The sequence below is a fragment of the Tupaia chinensis genome, unplaced genomic scaffold, assembly GCF_000334495.1.
Source record: "Tupaia chinensis unplaced genomic scaffold, TupChi_1.0 Scaffold000054_1, whole genome shotgun sequence".
NCBI classification, from domain to species: Eukaryota; Metazoa; Chordata; class Mammalia; order Scandentia; family Tupaiidae; genus Tupaia; species Tupaia belangeri.
The window spans coordinates 2,774,034-2,787,032 of NW_006159512.1; the positions used below are offsets into that span (position 1 = coordinate 2,774,034).

Sequence of the window (12,999 nt, forward strand, 5' to 3'; positions counted from 1 at the left end):
TGGGGGTGATTTCTCACTTTCCCTCTCACTGTGTGTCTCTCTGGTGAGTGCATTTGCCTTTTGGAAAAAAAAAAAACTAAAAAAATAAAATAAAATAAAATTGTAGCCACAAAGATATACATTGATTATATGTAAACCAGAAATCAATTTTAAAAAATACAAGACAAAAAGTGATGTTAAACAAATCACTGCTCACTTAGACCAAAACAATCTTAAAAACATATTTGCTCTACAAATTGGCTCAAAGGGTTTGTTCATACTATATGTCTAAGTAGATGGTAAATGACATTGATTTGCATCCAAAGGCCCCTCTTTTGGATTTTATGAGACCCATTCAGAATGAGCCAGGGTGAGAACACCAATTCCATGTTCTGGGTCCATCTGTTGGCAAAAATATAATGCAAACAGCTTTATAAGTGCTATTTTCAATGAAATATCACAGAACAGCTTGTCCCAATGATATTTCTAAAGCTTGCCTGCAAACCGCCTACTGGGAAATCCAACTAAAAGAGAAGGGGGAAGAGAAAGAAACCCATAGGCAAGAGACAGAAATGGAAAAAGGAACAAAGGGTAAAGGGAGACCAGCTTACAAGAATGTGAACCCTGGAAGAAAATAAGGAGCAGCGAGAGATGCAAAATCAAACACAGTCATTAGTAAGAAACCATAAGGAATAGAGAAAGTTGAGAAAACGCTGAAAACCTCTAAGGTTAGAGGATATGGAAGTGATCACAAATTGGAGAGCAAGTCCAGAGGAATGAAGACAAAAGGAGCAGCAAATACATAACAGCCCAATAACTGAAATGTAATTATTAAAATATTGTGAGAGGAAAATAATGTGAAATAGCTATTTTTCTATGCTCCATTCCTTTCTTTATGTAATATACAAGATTCGTTTTTCCCGGTTTCAGTATCTATTATCAACTCCAAAGGAAGAAAACATCTGTTCTGAGACCTTTCTTTCAATTTAAAAACCCATTGACACGCCAGAAATAGTCCAGGCATCACAGTCTAAGTGATGTACATGCATTGATTGAAACACAAGAAGCATCATAGTGTAAACAATGTCATTCTGGGCACTTACCTGGGGTCGAATAACTTTTACGATATTTTTTAGGGCAGTGTCAGGGGATGGAGGTGAGCAGTCAGGTGTTGGGCCTGTAGAACTGTTTCTATGGTTACTAGTTCCTGGAGCAGTAATTGCTACCTCAGAGCCATTATCTGTGAATAAAAATAGAATTACCATGAATTTAATTGCTCAGTTTACCTTTTAAGACTTGAAATTACATTTGTGAGCATGAATTGAAGTTTCAACTTAAAGCTGGTATCAGTTACAAGATACTAAAGAACATGATCAACAGTGTATTTTAAAGATTTTACTGAATATTATGTTTTCTTTTTTTTCCCTTATTTTATTTATTTTTTTTCATTTTGTTTTTTTCCATACATTCAATCACATTATTATTTGTCTTAAAAATGGATATTTCAACAGGTGAACATTTCTCCCTAGTGGTAAATAACACTTCCACCATATAGTTCCGAGAAGAAAGAATATTATTATTCAATTCATAATGATATATCATCCAGCACAGTTTTTACTACCTGATGCTACTACACGAATGACTGAAACCTTCCTTAACTAAAAAGAAAATTATACTATGACTAGATAATGCTTCTCTATAATCATTGAAATGACTATTGATTTTTATTTAAGTAGGAGTTTCCTCTCTCTCTGATTTCATAAAAGCCAAATTCAAGTCCTCAAATAACTTTCCGTAGAAATCTCTCAAACATTAAAAAAGTATCCTGTGAATGAACTTTGATGAAAAACTGACATTTGTGCCAAATGGTTTTATAATGTAGACAAACACAAAAATACCCCCATGCTTATCAGCATATCATTCTATATAGTCAAAACTAAGTGAATGAAATTACACAATCTAAATTAATTGTCTCCTATTATTTGGGAGAGGAAGTGAAAAAAACCATGACTGGAAAATCAGAACATGTTAACATTTTCTTCTTAAATGTATATTAAAACAACATAACATCAAAGAGACAATTTTGGAATATTTAAAATACTTGAAAAGGATGGGAAATGTTCTATAGATAACTCCTGTTAGCATATAGAGAAGTTATATTATTTTAAGGAGAATGTGGCAATCCTTTATAGTTCTTTATAAAAACTGTTGCAAGCTCAAATCTATAAAAAGCTTATTTCTGTGTTATGTTTTTAATTAGTTCCCAATAATTTTCTGCTCTAGACAGATGAATTAATGCAAAAGAGATTGAGAATGTGAATTCTTTACAGACCACTGAGTTCTCCTGTTCATGATCCCTCTCTATAATCCCAAATGAAAAGCCGTAATTTCAGAAGGCACTTCTTGCTCATAAAAAAGCAAGGGGATAAATTCCTATAAAATTCTACCCATCACATAAAAATATAATTCCATTTCACTGAGGAATTCAGGCACAGGCTCATAAAACAAAAAATGCAAGTGTGACACACTGAAATAGAAAGATCATTAATAAAATATGTCTTAGAAGTATCCCAAGTGCACTCTTTATTGACTAAGGTTTAGTAGACAAGGTAAGATCTGAACTGGCATCTCAGAACAGGTGGGGTGGTCTTCTGTGTAGGATAGAAAAGTACAAATAAATATTGAATCAGCAAAACAAGAACAAGAGGCTCTCACTCCCTCTACCTTGTCCTTTCCTCTGTCATTCATTCAACCACACATCTAAAAACACTCATTTGAGGGGCAATGTTTGTCAGTTATGTTAAGTTCTAAAGATAAATTTAAAAGGCTCTCTGTCCAAGGGTTGCAGGTAGGGTGAAATGAATAAGAAAGGCACAGAATGGATGAAAAGGATTAGGTAAAATGATTAATTGTAACAAACACACCACTCTGGTGCCGATGTTGATAGTCTGGAGAGAACGGGAGGTATATGTGAACTCTGAGATTTCTGTTCAGTTTGGCTGTGGACACAAAATTGTTCTAAAAATAAAATGTATGAAAATAAACAACAAATCCCTGCCCTTGAGAGTATACAATTAAAGTGTGATACCCAAGATGTAAACAAATTAAATACCATACAACTTGAGAACTAGTAACAGACAAGTGATGCATGATGGAAAAACAAATTGGGGAGCAATCAGACGGACTGGGGAAGAAAACAGTTGTGAAAAGCTCCAGTTTTTAAATAGGTTAAAGGCAAAAACCTGGGACAAAACATAAGACAAAAGGGCACAAAGGCAGGAAGAGCATTGTTGAACCAGTCATTTTATGTTAGAAAGTAGAAATAAACTTGGAAGAGTAAAAGGAAGTTCTATTAGTAAAGAGTTCATATTTGATTCTGTGGGCAATCAGAAATATTCTGAGTGAAGTAAGCCAGGCTATGAAAGAAAGATATTGTATGTATCTACTCAATATATACCGACTATCCGCACTCTATGATAGAGAGCAAAAAATTGGAGGACATAAAAGCAGTGAAGGTACTTAATGAGAATAGGACAGTGTGGAAGGGGGGAAGTGAAGAGAAGAGGATAGAGAAAGATAGCAAGTGAACAATAGAGAGACAGGACGTTAGTGAGAAACAGATATGGCTTATTAACTGTTGATGATGACATGTGTAGTATTCTCAACTGGATTGGTCTGAGAAGTATTTCATGATGGGCAAAGTATTTTTACAAGCAAAATGAGAAATAGTGATTGACTGTTTTAAAAAATAATTATAATAATAATAATGATGATTGGGGAAAACATAGAAAAGATATCGAATGTTGAAGCAGGGAGATTAATGTCTCTGTACTGACTGACTTGCGTGGCATTCCCTTTTGAAAAAGCAATGTAATACACTGTAAAGCTATATGTAATCCAATGTAATATAAAGAAGATTATGATGATAATGAAAAATAAAAAAATATTGAAGATTATTTAAGCTGGGAGTGACAGTAATAGCAATACTAATGGTTCATGTTTATTGAACACTTATTTTGTATAGGCAGAATGTTAAATGTTTTAGTTATTAAATCTCATTTCATCTTCAGATCATCTTATGAAATAGGTTCTACTATTGGGTCCTCAGAAAAGTCATGATGTATTTTCGCATAAACAGAAAAAATACATCATGACTTTTCTGAGGACCCAATATTACCACTCCCATTTTACATTGATGTTCATCTTGAAGTTATACTGTCAGTAACTGGCAGAGAAGGATTCAAATTTCAGGCTGATGCCATGTTGCTCTTCTGCTCGTTAGCCTGTTACAGGTATGCAAAAAAGGTATGATGCAGGCACAGTCTCTGTTTCTAAATGGAGTTGAATCAACCCCACAGAAACTTTCAGAGCAGAATATGAATGCAATAAAAAATAAATAATACAATAGAAAACTTCAGTTATGAAGACACCTTTAGGGTATGCTGATCAACACTATGTGGCATAATCTCTGAAGGTAGGGAGATTCGTTAAGACTAATGACCCAAGCTAGAGATCAGGGTTTTAGCATTTGAATTGGAAACTAGATCCTGCACATGTGTTGAAGGTAGACTAAGAATTTCTTGGCAGACCCAGAATCACAATCTTGAGTCAAAAGAACAACTCTGGATGGGTACTATCAGATTTTACTAAAAAGTTATAATAATCAGAACAGCATGGTACTGGCATAAAAACAGACACATGAATTAGTGGGACAGAACAGAATCTTAAAAATAAACCCACACATTTATGGTCAATTGATTTTCTACAAAGGTGCTAAAAGAAAGCAGTCTATTCAATAAATGGTTTGGATAACTGGATATCTATATGCAAGAAAATGAAATTAGGTCTTCATCTTATATAATAATCAACTCAAAATAGGTTTAAGATTTAAATTTAAGACCTGAAACAATTAAACTGCAAGAAGAAACCATAGGTTAAAATCTTTATGCTAGATTTCTGGGCAATGATTTTTCTATGGATATGAACCCATAAGCACAGACAACAAGAACAAAAATAGACAAATGAGATTATATCAAATTTAAAAGCTTCTGCACAACAAAGGAAACAATCAACATATTGAAGAGACAATCTACAACATAGAAAATATTTGCAAATCATGTCTCTAATAGGGGGTGACCATTGAAAATATAGGGTCTTTGGGAAAGTTATGATGCATTTTTGCATAGAAAAACATAAAAATATGTCATGACTTTTCCAATGATCCAATATATAAGGAACTCATAGAACTCAATAGTTAAAAAAAAAAATCCTGACTGAAAATGTGCAAAGGATATACATAATTTCACAAAAGACACACAAATAAAAAGTACATGAAAGAACATTCAACATCACTAGTCATGAGAAAAATCAAAATTAAAACCAGAAAGAAATATTACTTCACATTTTTTATAGTGGCTATTATCAAAATGATACAAGATAATGTTAGAGAGGACATGGAAAACAGGAAGGAAACCGCTGCACATTGTGGTGGAAATATAAACAGTACATTTACTATGAAGTACAGAATGGAGGTTCCTCAACAAAACTAAAAATAGACGACATGTCATATAATCCAACAATGCCACAATTGACTATATACCCAAGTGAAATGAAATCCATAGGTCAGAGATATCTACATTTCCATATTAATTGCAACATTATTCACAATAGCCAAGATATGAAATCAACCAACAGATGAATAGTAGGCAAGTAGAAAAAAGTATGATATATACACACAATAGAATACTACTCAGTCTTTAAAAAAGAGAAAATCTTGTCATATAAACAATAAAGCTGAACCTGGAGGACATTATGATAAGTGAAATAAAACATGCATAGAAAAGCGAGTACCTATTGCTACACTCATATGCAGAATTTAAACAAAGTTTAATTCATAGAAGCAGAGAGTAGAACAGTGGTTACCAGGGATAGGAGGAATAATTCGAGAGATCAAGTGTACAACTTGGTGATTATAGTTACTAACAATGTACTGTATTTTTGAAAAATTTCTAAGAGTAGATTTTGTGTTCCATTGCTAAGAGTAGATTTTAAGTGTTCCAAAATATTGATAAGTATATGAGGTACATGTTAAATAATTCAACTTAGTATTCTATAATGTGTGTGTATATATACACACACACTTTAAAAATGTTATATATAATAAATGTATATAATTTTATGTGTCAATTAAAAACAATTAAATTTTAGGAACCAGCACGTAGTGTAATGGCTACATTGCTGGACTCCCTTATATTTGGCTGCGGTTTGAGTCCTGAATCTGGTGGCTTAAACTCACGCCAGGTGCATGTGTGTGCACACCCAATATCCTGAGATGGGGATGGAGGAGAAGGGATTGCAGCGTGGCCATCCCCCCAGGGGGTGATTTCCCACTTTCTATCTCTCTGTCTCTCTCTTTCTGGTGAGCAACCGCACCGTATAGCACCCTCCAAAAAAATTAAATTTAAAATTTTTCTTGATGTGTTAGATATAGATAAAAACAAGAGAAATCAAGGATGTCTCTATGACTTTTTTACCTGAAGAACTAAATGGATGGAGTTGCCATCAGGAAAAATGGGAAAAACTATAGGAAGAGCATACATTCTCTACAATATGGCTTCAAATAATGGCTCTACTCCACTCTTTCTCTCTCTTCTTCTTTTAAGTTCCAATTAAATAATACTAGACAGACTTTATTCTTTTGGATCTTTTTGTCTTTTTTGTTTATTTATTTTAGATTTTTCTATAGGTCATGTGCCCTCAACAGAGAGACAGAGAGAGGGAGGGAGAGGAAGAGAAAGTGAGAAAGCACCCTCAAATGTGAATGACCATGACACAATCTCTTCTCCATTATCATCCCAGGATTTTTTTTTTTTTGAGAGATTTTTGCTATAGGTTATGTGCTCTTACCAGAGGGAGACGGACAGAGAGACATAAAGTGAGAAATCACCTCCCACTGGGGATGGCCACATTACAATCCCATCTCTTCCATTCTCCTCTTGGAATCTTGGGCATGCCCCCCCACACACACACTAGGCATTAGTTTTAAGACTCTGGGTCCACGATTTGAACCACAATGGACTATGTGAGAATCCAGCAACATAAACATTATGCTATCTTCTGGTCCCCCCACTCCCCCACCAGAATCCTGGGCATGCATGCACACACACCCAGCATGATTTTCAAGCCACTGTGTCCATGACTCAAATCAGATGGGATCCAGTGCCTTAACCTTTATGCCACCTATTGTCCCTCAGCCTTTATTCTTTTTATCATTTATTCTCTTTCATACTTTTTCATTTTGTCTCTCTGTGATGCATTCTGAATAGTTTCTTCTACACATTTTCCAATTTATTGGTTCCTTCTTCAGCCATGTCTAGCCTGTTAGCAAACCATTTTCTTAATTTTAAGTATACTTTTCAGTTCTAAACTTTCTATTTTGTTCTTACTCAAATATATTATTTCACTAGTTGGTATTTCTTAGTTCCTAACAACATTAAGCATGACTTTTATTTATTTTAAAATAACTAGTAGAACTGTTTTGTTTTGCTTTGTTTTTAATTTGTATATGTTTCTTCAAACATATGAAGTCTTCCTGGATCTGTTTTCTATGTCTTTGGCTCTCACTCTGTTCCATTGTTTATTTCATCAAAATCCATGTGCTGCTTACTTAGTGTGTTATTAGAACAAGACATACGATACTACATTTAATAACTCTTTATCTGTTAGCAAAAATGTTAATTCAAAAAGGCATCACAATTATTTTTTTAAAGAGATATTTTTTGCTACAGGGCACATGTGCTTGCTGGAGAGACAGAGAGAAACAGAGACAGAAAGCAAGAAATCATCACCCAGGGGGTATGGCTATGCCATAATCCCTTCTCCTCTATTCTCCTCTCAGGATTTTGGGCATACACACATACGTATGTGCCTGGTGTGAGTTTAAGCCACCAGGTCCAGGACTTGAACCACAGTTGACTATATGGGAGTCAAGGGACATAACCACTATACTATCTGCTGGACCCATCACATTTATATTCTAGTACCAGAAACTGAAGTCTGTGGAAAACTTGCCTTTGTGATGTTAAATAATTCATTTGAACTTTCATCATTTCAGTTGTCTTAACTGTAAAAACAAGGATGATTAATAACTATCTGCAATGGGTAATGTGTGCAGATAAAATAAGAAAAAATAACTTGCACATTATTAGGCACATAGTGGAAATTTAATAAATATGAGTTGTCTTTTCCATCAGGAAAGGAAATTCTATCTCCACATTTAAAATAAATATGCAAGGTAAGAGAAATCCCAGAAGGAAGGTAAGAAAATATTTAGTACTACTTGATAGATAATATGAGGGTACATTCAAAACATACATTAAAAAATGTGTTTATAAACAGAAAAGAAAAAGGCTATGCATGGTTCTCAAAAAATTTTTGCACCAAAATAAACTTGTACTCTAACTCCATCATACCACAGCTTTTTAAAGTCTCCTCATACTTCAAGAGAATTAACTGTGAATACTTGGGTGGGACTTCAGGAAAGTATCTTTTAGTTATTATACTAAAAGAAATTAGTAGAAACAATTTAATTTCATAAATAGGAAATGATCCCTTGTGGAAATGAATTAGTCAGGGCCCTCTAGAAAAAATAGAATAAAAGGATTAGCAGATAGCAACATGGTAACATCACTGGACATTCCTGTTGACCATAGTTCGAGTTCCAGTCCTGGAAGCTTAAAACTCACTCCAGGCACACGTGAGTGTGTGCCCAAAATCCCAAGAGGAGAATAGAGGAAAAGGGTTGCAGCATGGTCAACCCCTCAGGAGATGATTTCTTGCTTTCTGACTCCCTGTCTCTCTCTCTCTCTCTGACAAGCACATGCACCCTATAACAAAACAAAACAAAAATCTCTTTAAAAATAGTACCAATAGACTCTATCTATCTAGAAAGATATTTACTATAAGAAACTGGTTTACAAAATTATGGAGGCTAAGAAGTCCCCAAATTTGCAGTTGACAAACCTATGTGAGTTGATGTGCAGTGCTTCTAGTTTTAGCCTAAAAAATCAAAGATTCAGGAGAGCTGCTATTGCTAGCTATAGTCCAAAGGCTGGCAGACTCAAGGCTCAAGAAGGGCTGACATTTAGGTCTGAGTATAAAGGCTATGAAAGGCCAAGGACTGTGGGAGGAGTTTCCCCTGACCCAGCATTTTTATTCTATAAATAAATGAGGCCAATAAGATTAGGGAAGAAAATTTGCTTTGCTCATCTTAATATTTAAATGTTAATCTTATTCAGAAACACCCTAATGGACACACCCAGAATAATCTTTAGCCAAATGTATGGGCACCACGTGGACCAGTAAGTTGACTTTTTAAAACTTAATCACCACAGAAAATGATTTTACTGCAAAGGCTGGTCCTAGTAGCTGTTTTTGCACTACAGCCAGGAAAAAAAAAATGCTGTATATTCCATCTAGTCAGCACACCAAAAACTTCTTGGATGTTCCTTATAAGTAAATTAAAACATGGTACAAGACAGTAGATTATTAGGTAGTAAATTATTTAGACAAAAAACTGTAAGTACCTACATCTTCTGAATTTATAATCTGTACCATAAACTAATAATTTAATTTTATACTACTTTGTGTTATTCATTTTCTCTTCCAAGCTAGATTACATTTTTGCAGAGATTCTTATTTTCCTTATCCTGACCATAGTTCTTAGCTCAACACAAGCCTTTAAAAATGCTGAATGGGGGGAGGAGGGAACCAGCAGTTAGCGTAATGGCTATGTCGCTGAACTCCCTTGTAGCCGACCGCAGATTTGAGTCCCAGACCTGGTGGTTTAAACTCACCAGGCACGTGTGCATGCGTGCCCAAGATCCTGAGAGGAGAATGGAGGAGAAGGGATTGCGGCATGACCATTCCCCCTGGGGGGTGATTTCTCGCTTTCTATCTCTATGTCTCTCTCTTTCTGGCGAGCACACGTGCCCTGTAGCAAAAACCTACTCCCCCCCCCAAAAAAAAATGCTGAATGAAATAACGTGAGTAATGCAAAACTCATGTTTTTGAGCAGCCATCACACATGCCCTTAATAATAGAGATAGCTTGCCTTTTATAATCTCATAGTCCTATTGGAAGAAAATCAAAATGAGTGGCATATTCTAGAATCCATGAAAGCATTTTAAAAACATATTTATTTATAAAATATCCTTGATAATACTATTTGCAAGAAATATCAGTTATCCAAAGGACTTTGCCAAAAGGCCACCAATGTCCACGACCATTTTACACCATCAACTCTCAGTTCACATCTGCCATTACAAGCCATTGCTGATGAAAAAGGAATGAGGTGCGTAAAAACTGCTTAGAGAAAATTGCTAAATGTACTTATAATTTCATACTGAAATATGAGGTTTATCTTCTAGGCAGATTCCCTTATTACACATTATATTATGCACTATGACTATCAGTTTCCTTTACAATAACAACATTGGGGGAGAATTTGTTGTTTACTTGAACTTTTAGGGAAAAAAAATCCTATAAATACAAAATAATTCATGTGGAATGTTACAACCTAGTATTTTTTTTTTTTTTTTTGGAGAGGTTTTTGCTACAGGGCGCGTGTGCTCACCAGACAGACAGAGAGAGACAGAGAGATGGAAAGTGAGAAATCACCCCCCAGGGGGGATGGCCACACCACAATCTCTTCTCCTCCATTCTCCTCTCGGGATCTTGGGCATGCATGCACATGCGCCCAGCGTAAGTTTTAAGCCACCGGGTCTGTGACGCAAACCGTGGTCGAGTGCATGGGAGTCCATTGACATAGCCATTATGCTAACTGCTGGTCCAACAATCTAGTATTTTAACATCATTCACTAGCATATGTTGGACAGAGAAAGTATGCAAATGACTATATCGCTGACAAATAGGACTGAGATTATTTCTGGCTGGTGATTTAGGAAAAAGCATCAAGGAAAAGGTGGAAATGAAAAATCTTTCTGACAGATTTGTAAATTTTAGACATGAAGAAATAGCAGGGAACAGAAATTCCAAGAACTGGAAGTAGAATGAAGAAAGGGTAAATTTTAGACATGAAGAAATAGCAGGGAACAGAAATTCCAAGAACTGGAAGTAGAATGAAGAAAGGGTAAAGACGTGAAAAAAGAGGTACATTTGTGGAATAAAGAGTTGAATTAGAATAGATTTCAATATTCATAAAGAAAATACCAGAAATGGAAAGGCCATATACAAATAATTTGGGCTCTGAAATCAGACTAACCTAAACTGAACAATCAATCTCAATTTCCTCATCTATTAAACAGTACTGTTCTCAAAATGTTGTAGGGATAAAAATGAAGGAAGTGTGTGTTGTGTGTGTATGGGGGCAGTGTTTAACACACTGCATGGAACATTGTCAATGTTCAGTAAAACTAGCTGAGTAATTATACAATGTAAGTATTTAATAATTCTTAGTCTAGTAATTAATGAAGAAGCATTGTTATCCTTGGTCTTAAGTCAGGGTGAGAAGTTGGCAATCTCTTTTTTTCTTATAAAGTGCCAGATGATAGAAACTGCAAGCACCTGGCTATATGGGTTTTTGTTGTTGTTATTGTTTTTTGTTAGGCTATATGAATTTTGTTTGGCTATATGGTTTTTGTTGTAACTACTTGACTCTGCTGTGGTAGCAAAACAGTAGCCACAGACAATATGTGGACAAATGCGTGTGGCTATATTATAAGAAAACTTTATGAAAAAAGGCAGTAAACCATACTCAGTTTGTAAGTCACAGCTTGTAGACATCTTTTTTAAAAATTTTATGTATTTAATTACTATACATCACTTTGCGTGTAAGTTGAATATACCCAACATGAATATACTTCACACTTGTCCAGTCGAGGATACAAAACACATATTCATCAACAGATAATAACCCATTTCTGTGTCCCATAAATGTCCTGCCTCTCTCACCCTTCTTCCCCTTTCTTCCACCCTTTTCCCATATTTTCTCCCAAACCATTTTTAATGCTTCTATGTCCTCTAATCTCTCAGTTTCCACCATAGAGTGTGGACAGTTGGTATCTGTTGAGTGGAGACATACAATGTCTCTCATAGTCTGGCTTACTCACTTAGTAGTAAGTCTTCCATATTTGTCCACTTTCTATCAAATGCCAGAGTCTTGTTTTATTTGGCTGAGTAGCATTCCCTAGAGTATATGTTCCACACTTTTTCAATTCATTTATCTGTTCTTGGATGATGGGTTGGTTCCATGTCTTAGCACTTGTGAATAATGCTGCAATAAACATAAATGTTCAAGCACTTTTTCAACTGAGCATTCTCCTATCCCATGGGTAGATACCTAGGAGTGGAATTGCTGGATCATATGGTAGTTCTAGTGGTATATCTTTGAAGAAACTTCCATATTGTTTTCCACAGTGGCTGGACTAATTTATGGTCCCACCAGCAATGTAGGAGGGTTCCCCTTTCACCACATTCCCACCAGCATTTATCATTTTTTTCCCCACGATTCTGACTGGGGTTATGTAGTATCTCATTGTGGTTTTGATCTGCATCTCCCTTCTGATGAGGGATGTTGGACATTTTTTCATATGCTTTCTAGCTGTTCATATGTCTTACTTAGAGAGTTGTTTATTCAGCTCTTTTTCCTATCCTTTATTGGGCTGCTCATTTTATTTTTAAAATAAGCCACTTAAGTTCCCTCTGTATTTTGGTTATCAATCCCTTATCTGAGGCATAGTCTACAAAGATCTTCTCTCATTCTGAGGTTGTTGATTCACATAAATTATTGTATCTTTTGCCATGCAGAAACTTCTTAATATGATGTAGTCCCACTTGTCTATTTTGGGGATTACTGCTCATGCTTTGGATGGTCTTATTTAAGAAGTCTTTGTCTACCCTCAATGTCTCTGAGAGTTTCCCCAGTGTTTTCCACCAGTAGTTTTATAGTTTGAGGTCTTAGGTTTAGATATTTGATCCACTTTGAGTTGATTTTTGTTAATG

General features: G+C 35.2%; 1 protein-coding gene across 11 annotated transcripts in view; it reads right to left on the reverse strand.

Annotated features, from left to right (window-relative positions):
• Positions 1–12,999, reverse strand: part of ANKS1B (ankyrin repeat and sterile alpha motif domain containing 1B) — a 1,163,098-nt gene that overhangs the window by 723,698 nt on the left and 426,401 nt on the right. For all 11 annotated transcript variants that reach the window (XM_027775658.1, XM_027775657.1, XM_027775654.1 and 8 more), the window contains exon 11: positions 1,083–1,219. In XM_027775658.1, the coding sequence (XP_027631459.1) occupies positions 1,083–1,219 (137 nt within the window). The remainder of the gene's footprint in view (positions 1–1,082; positions 1,220–12,999) is intronic.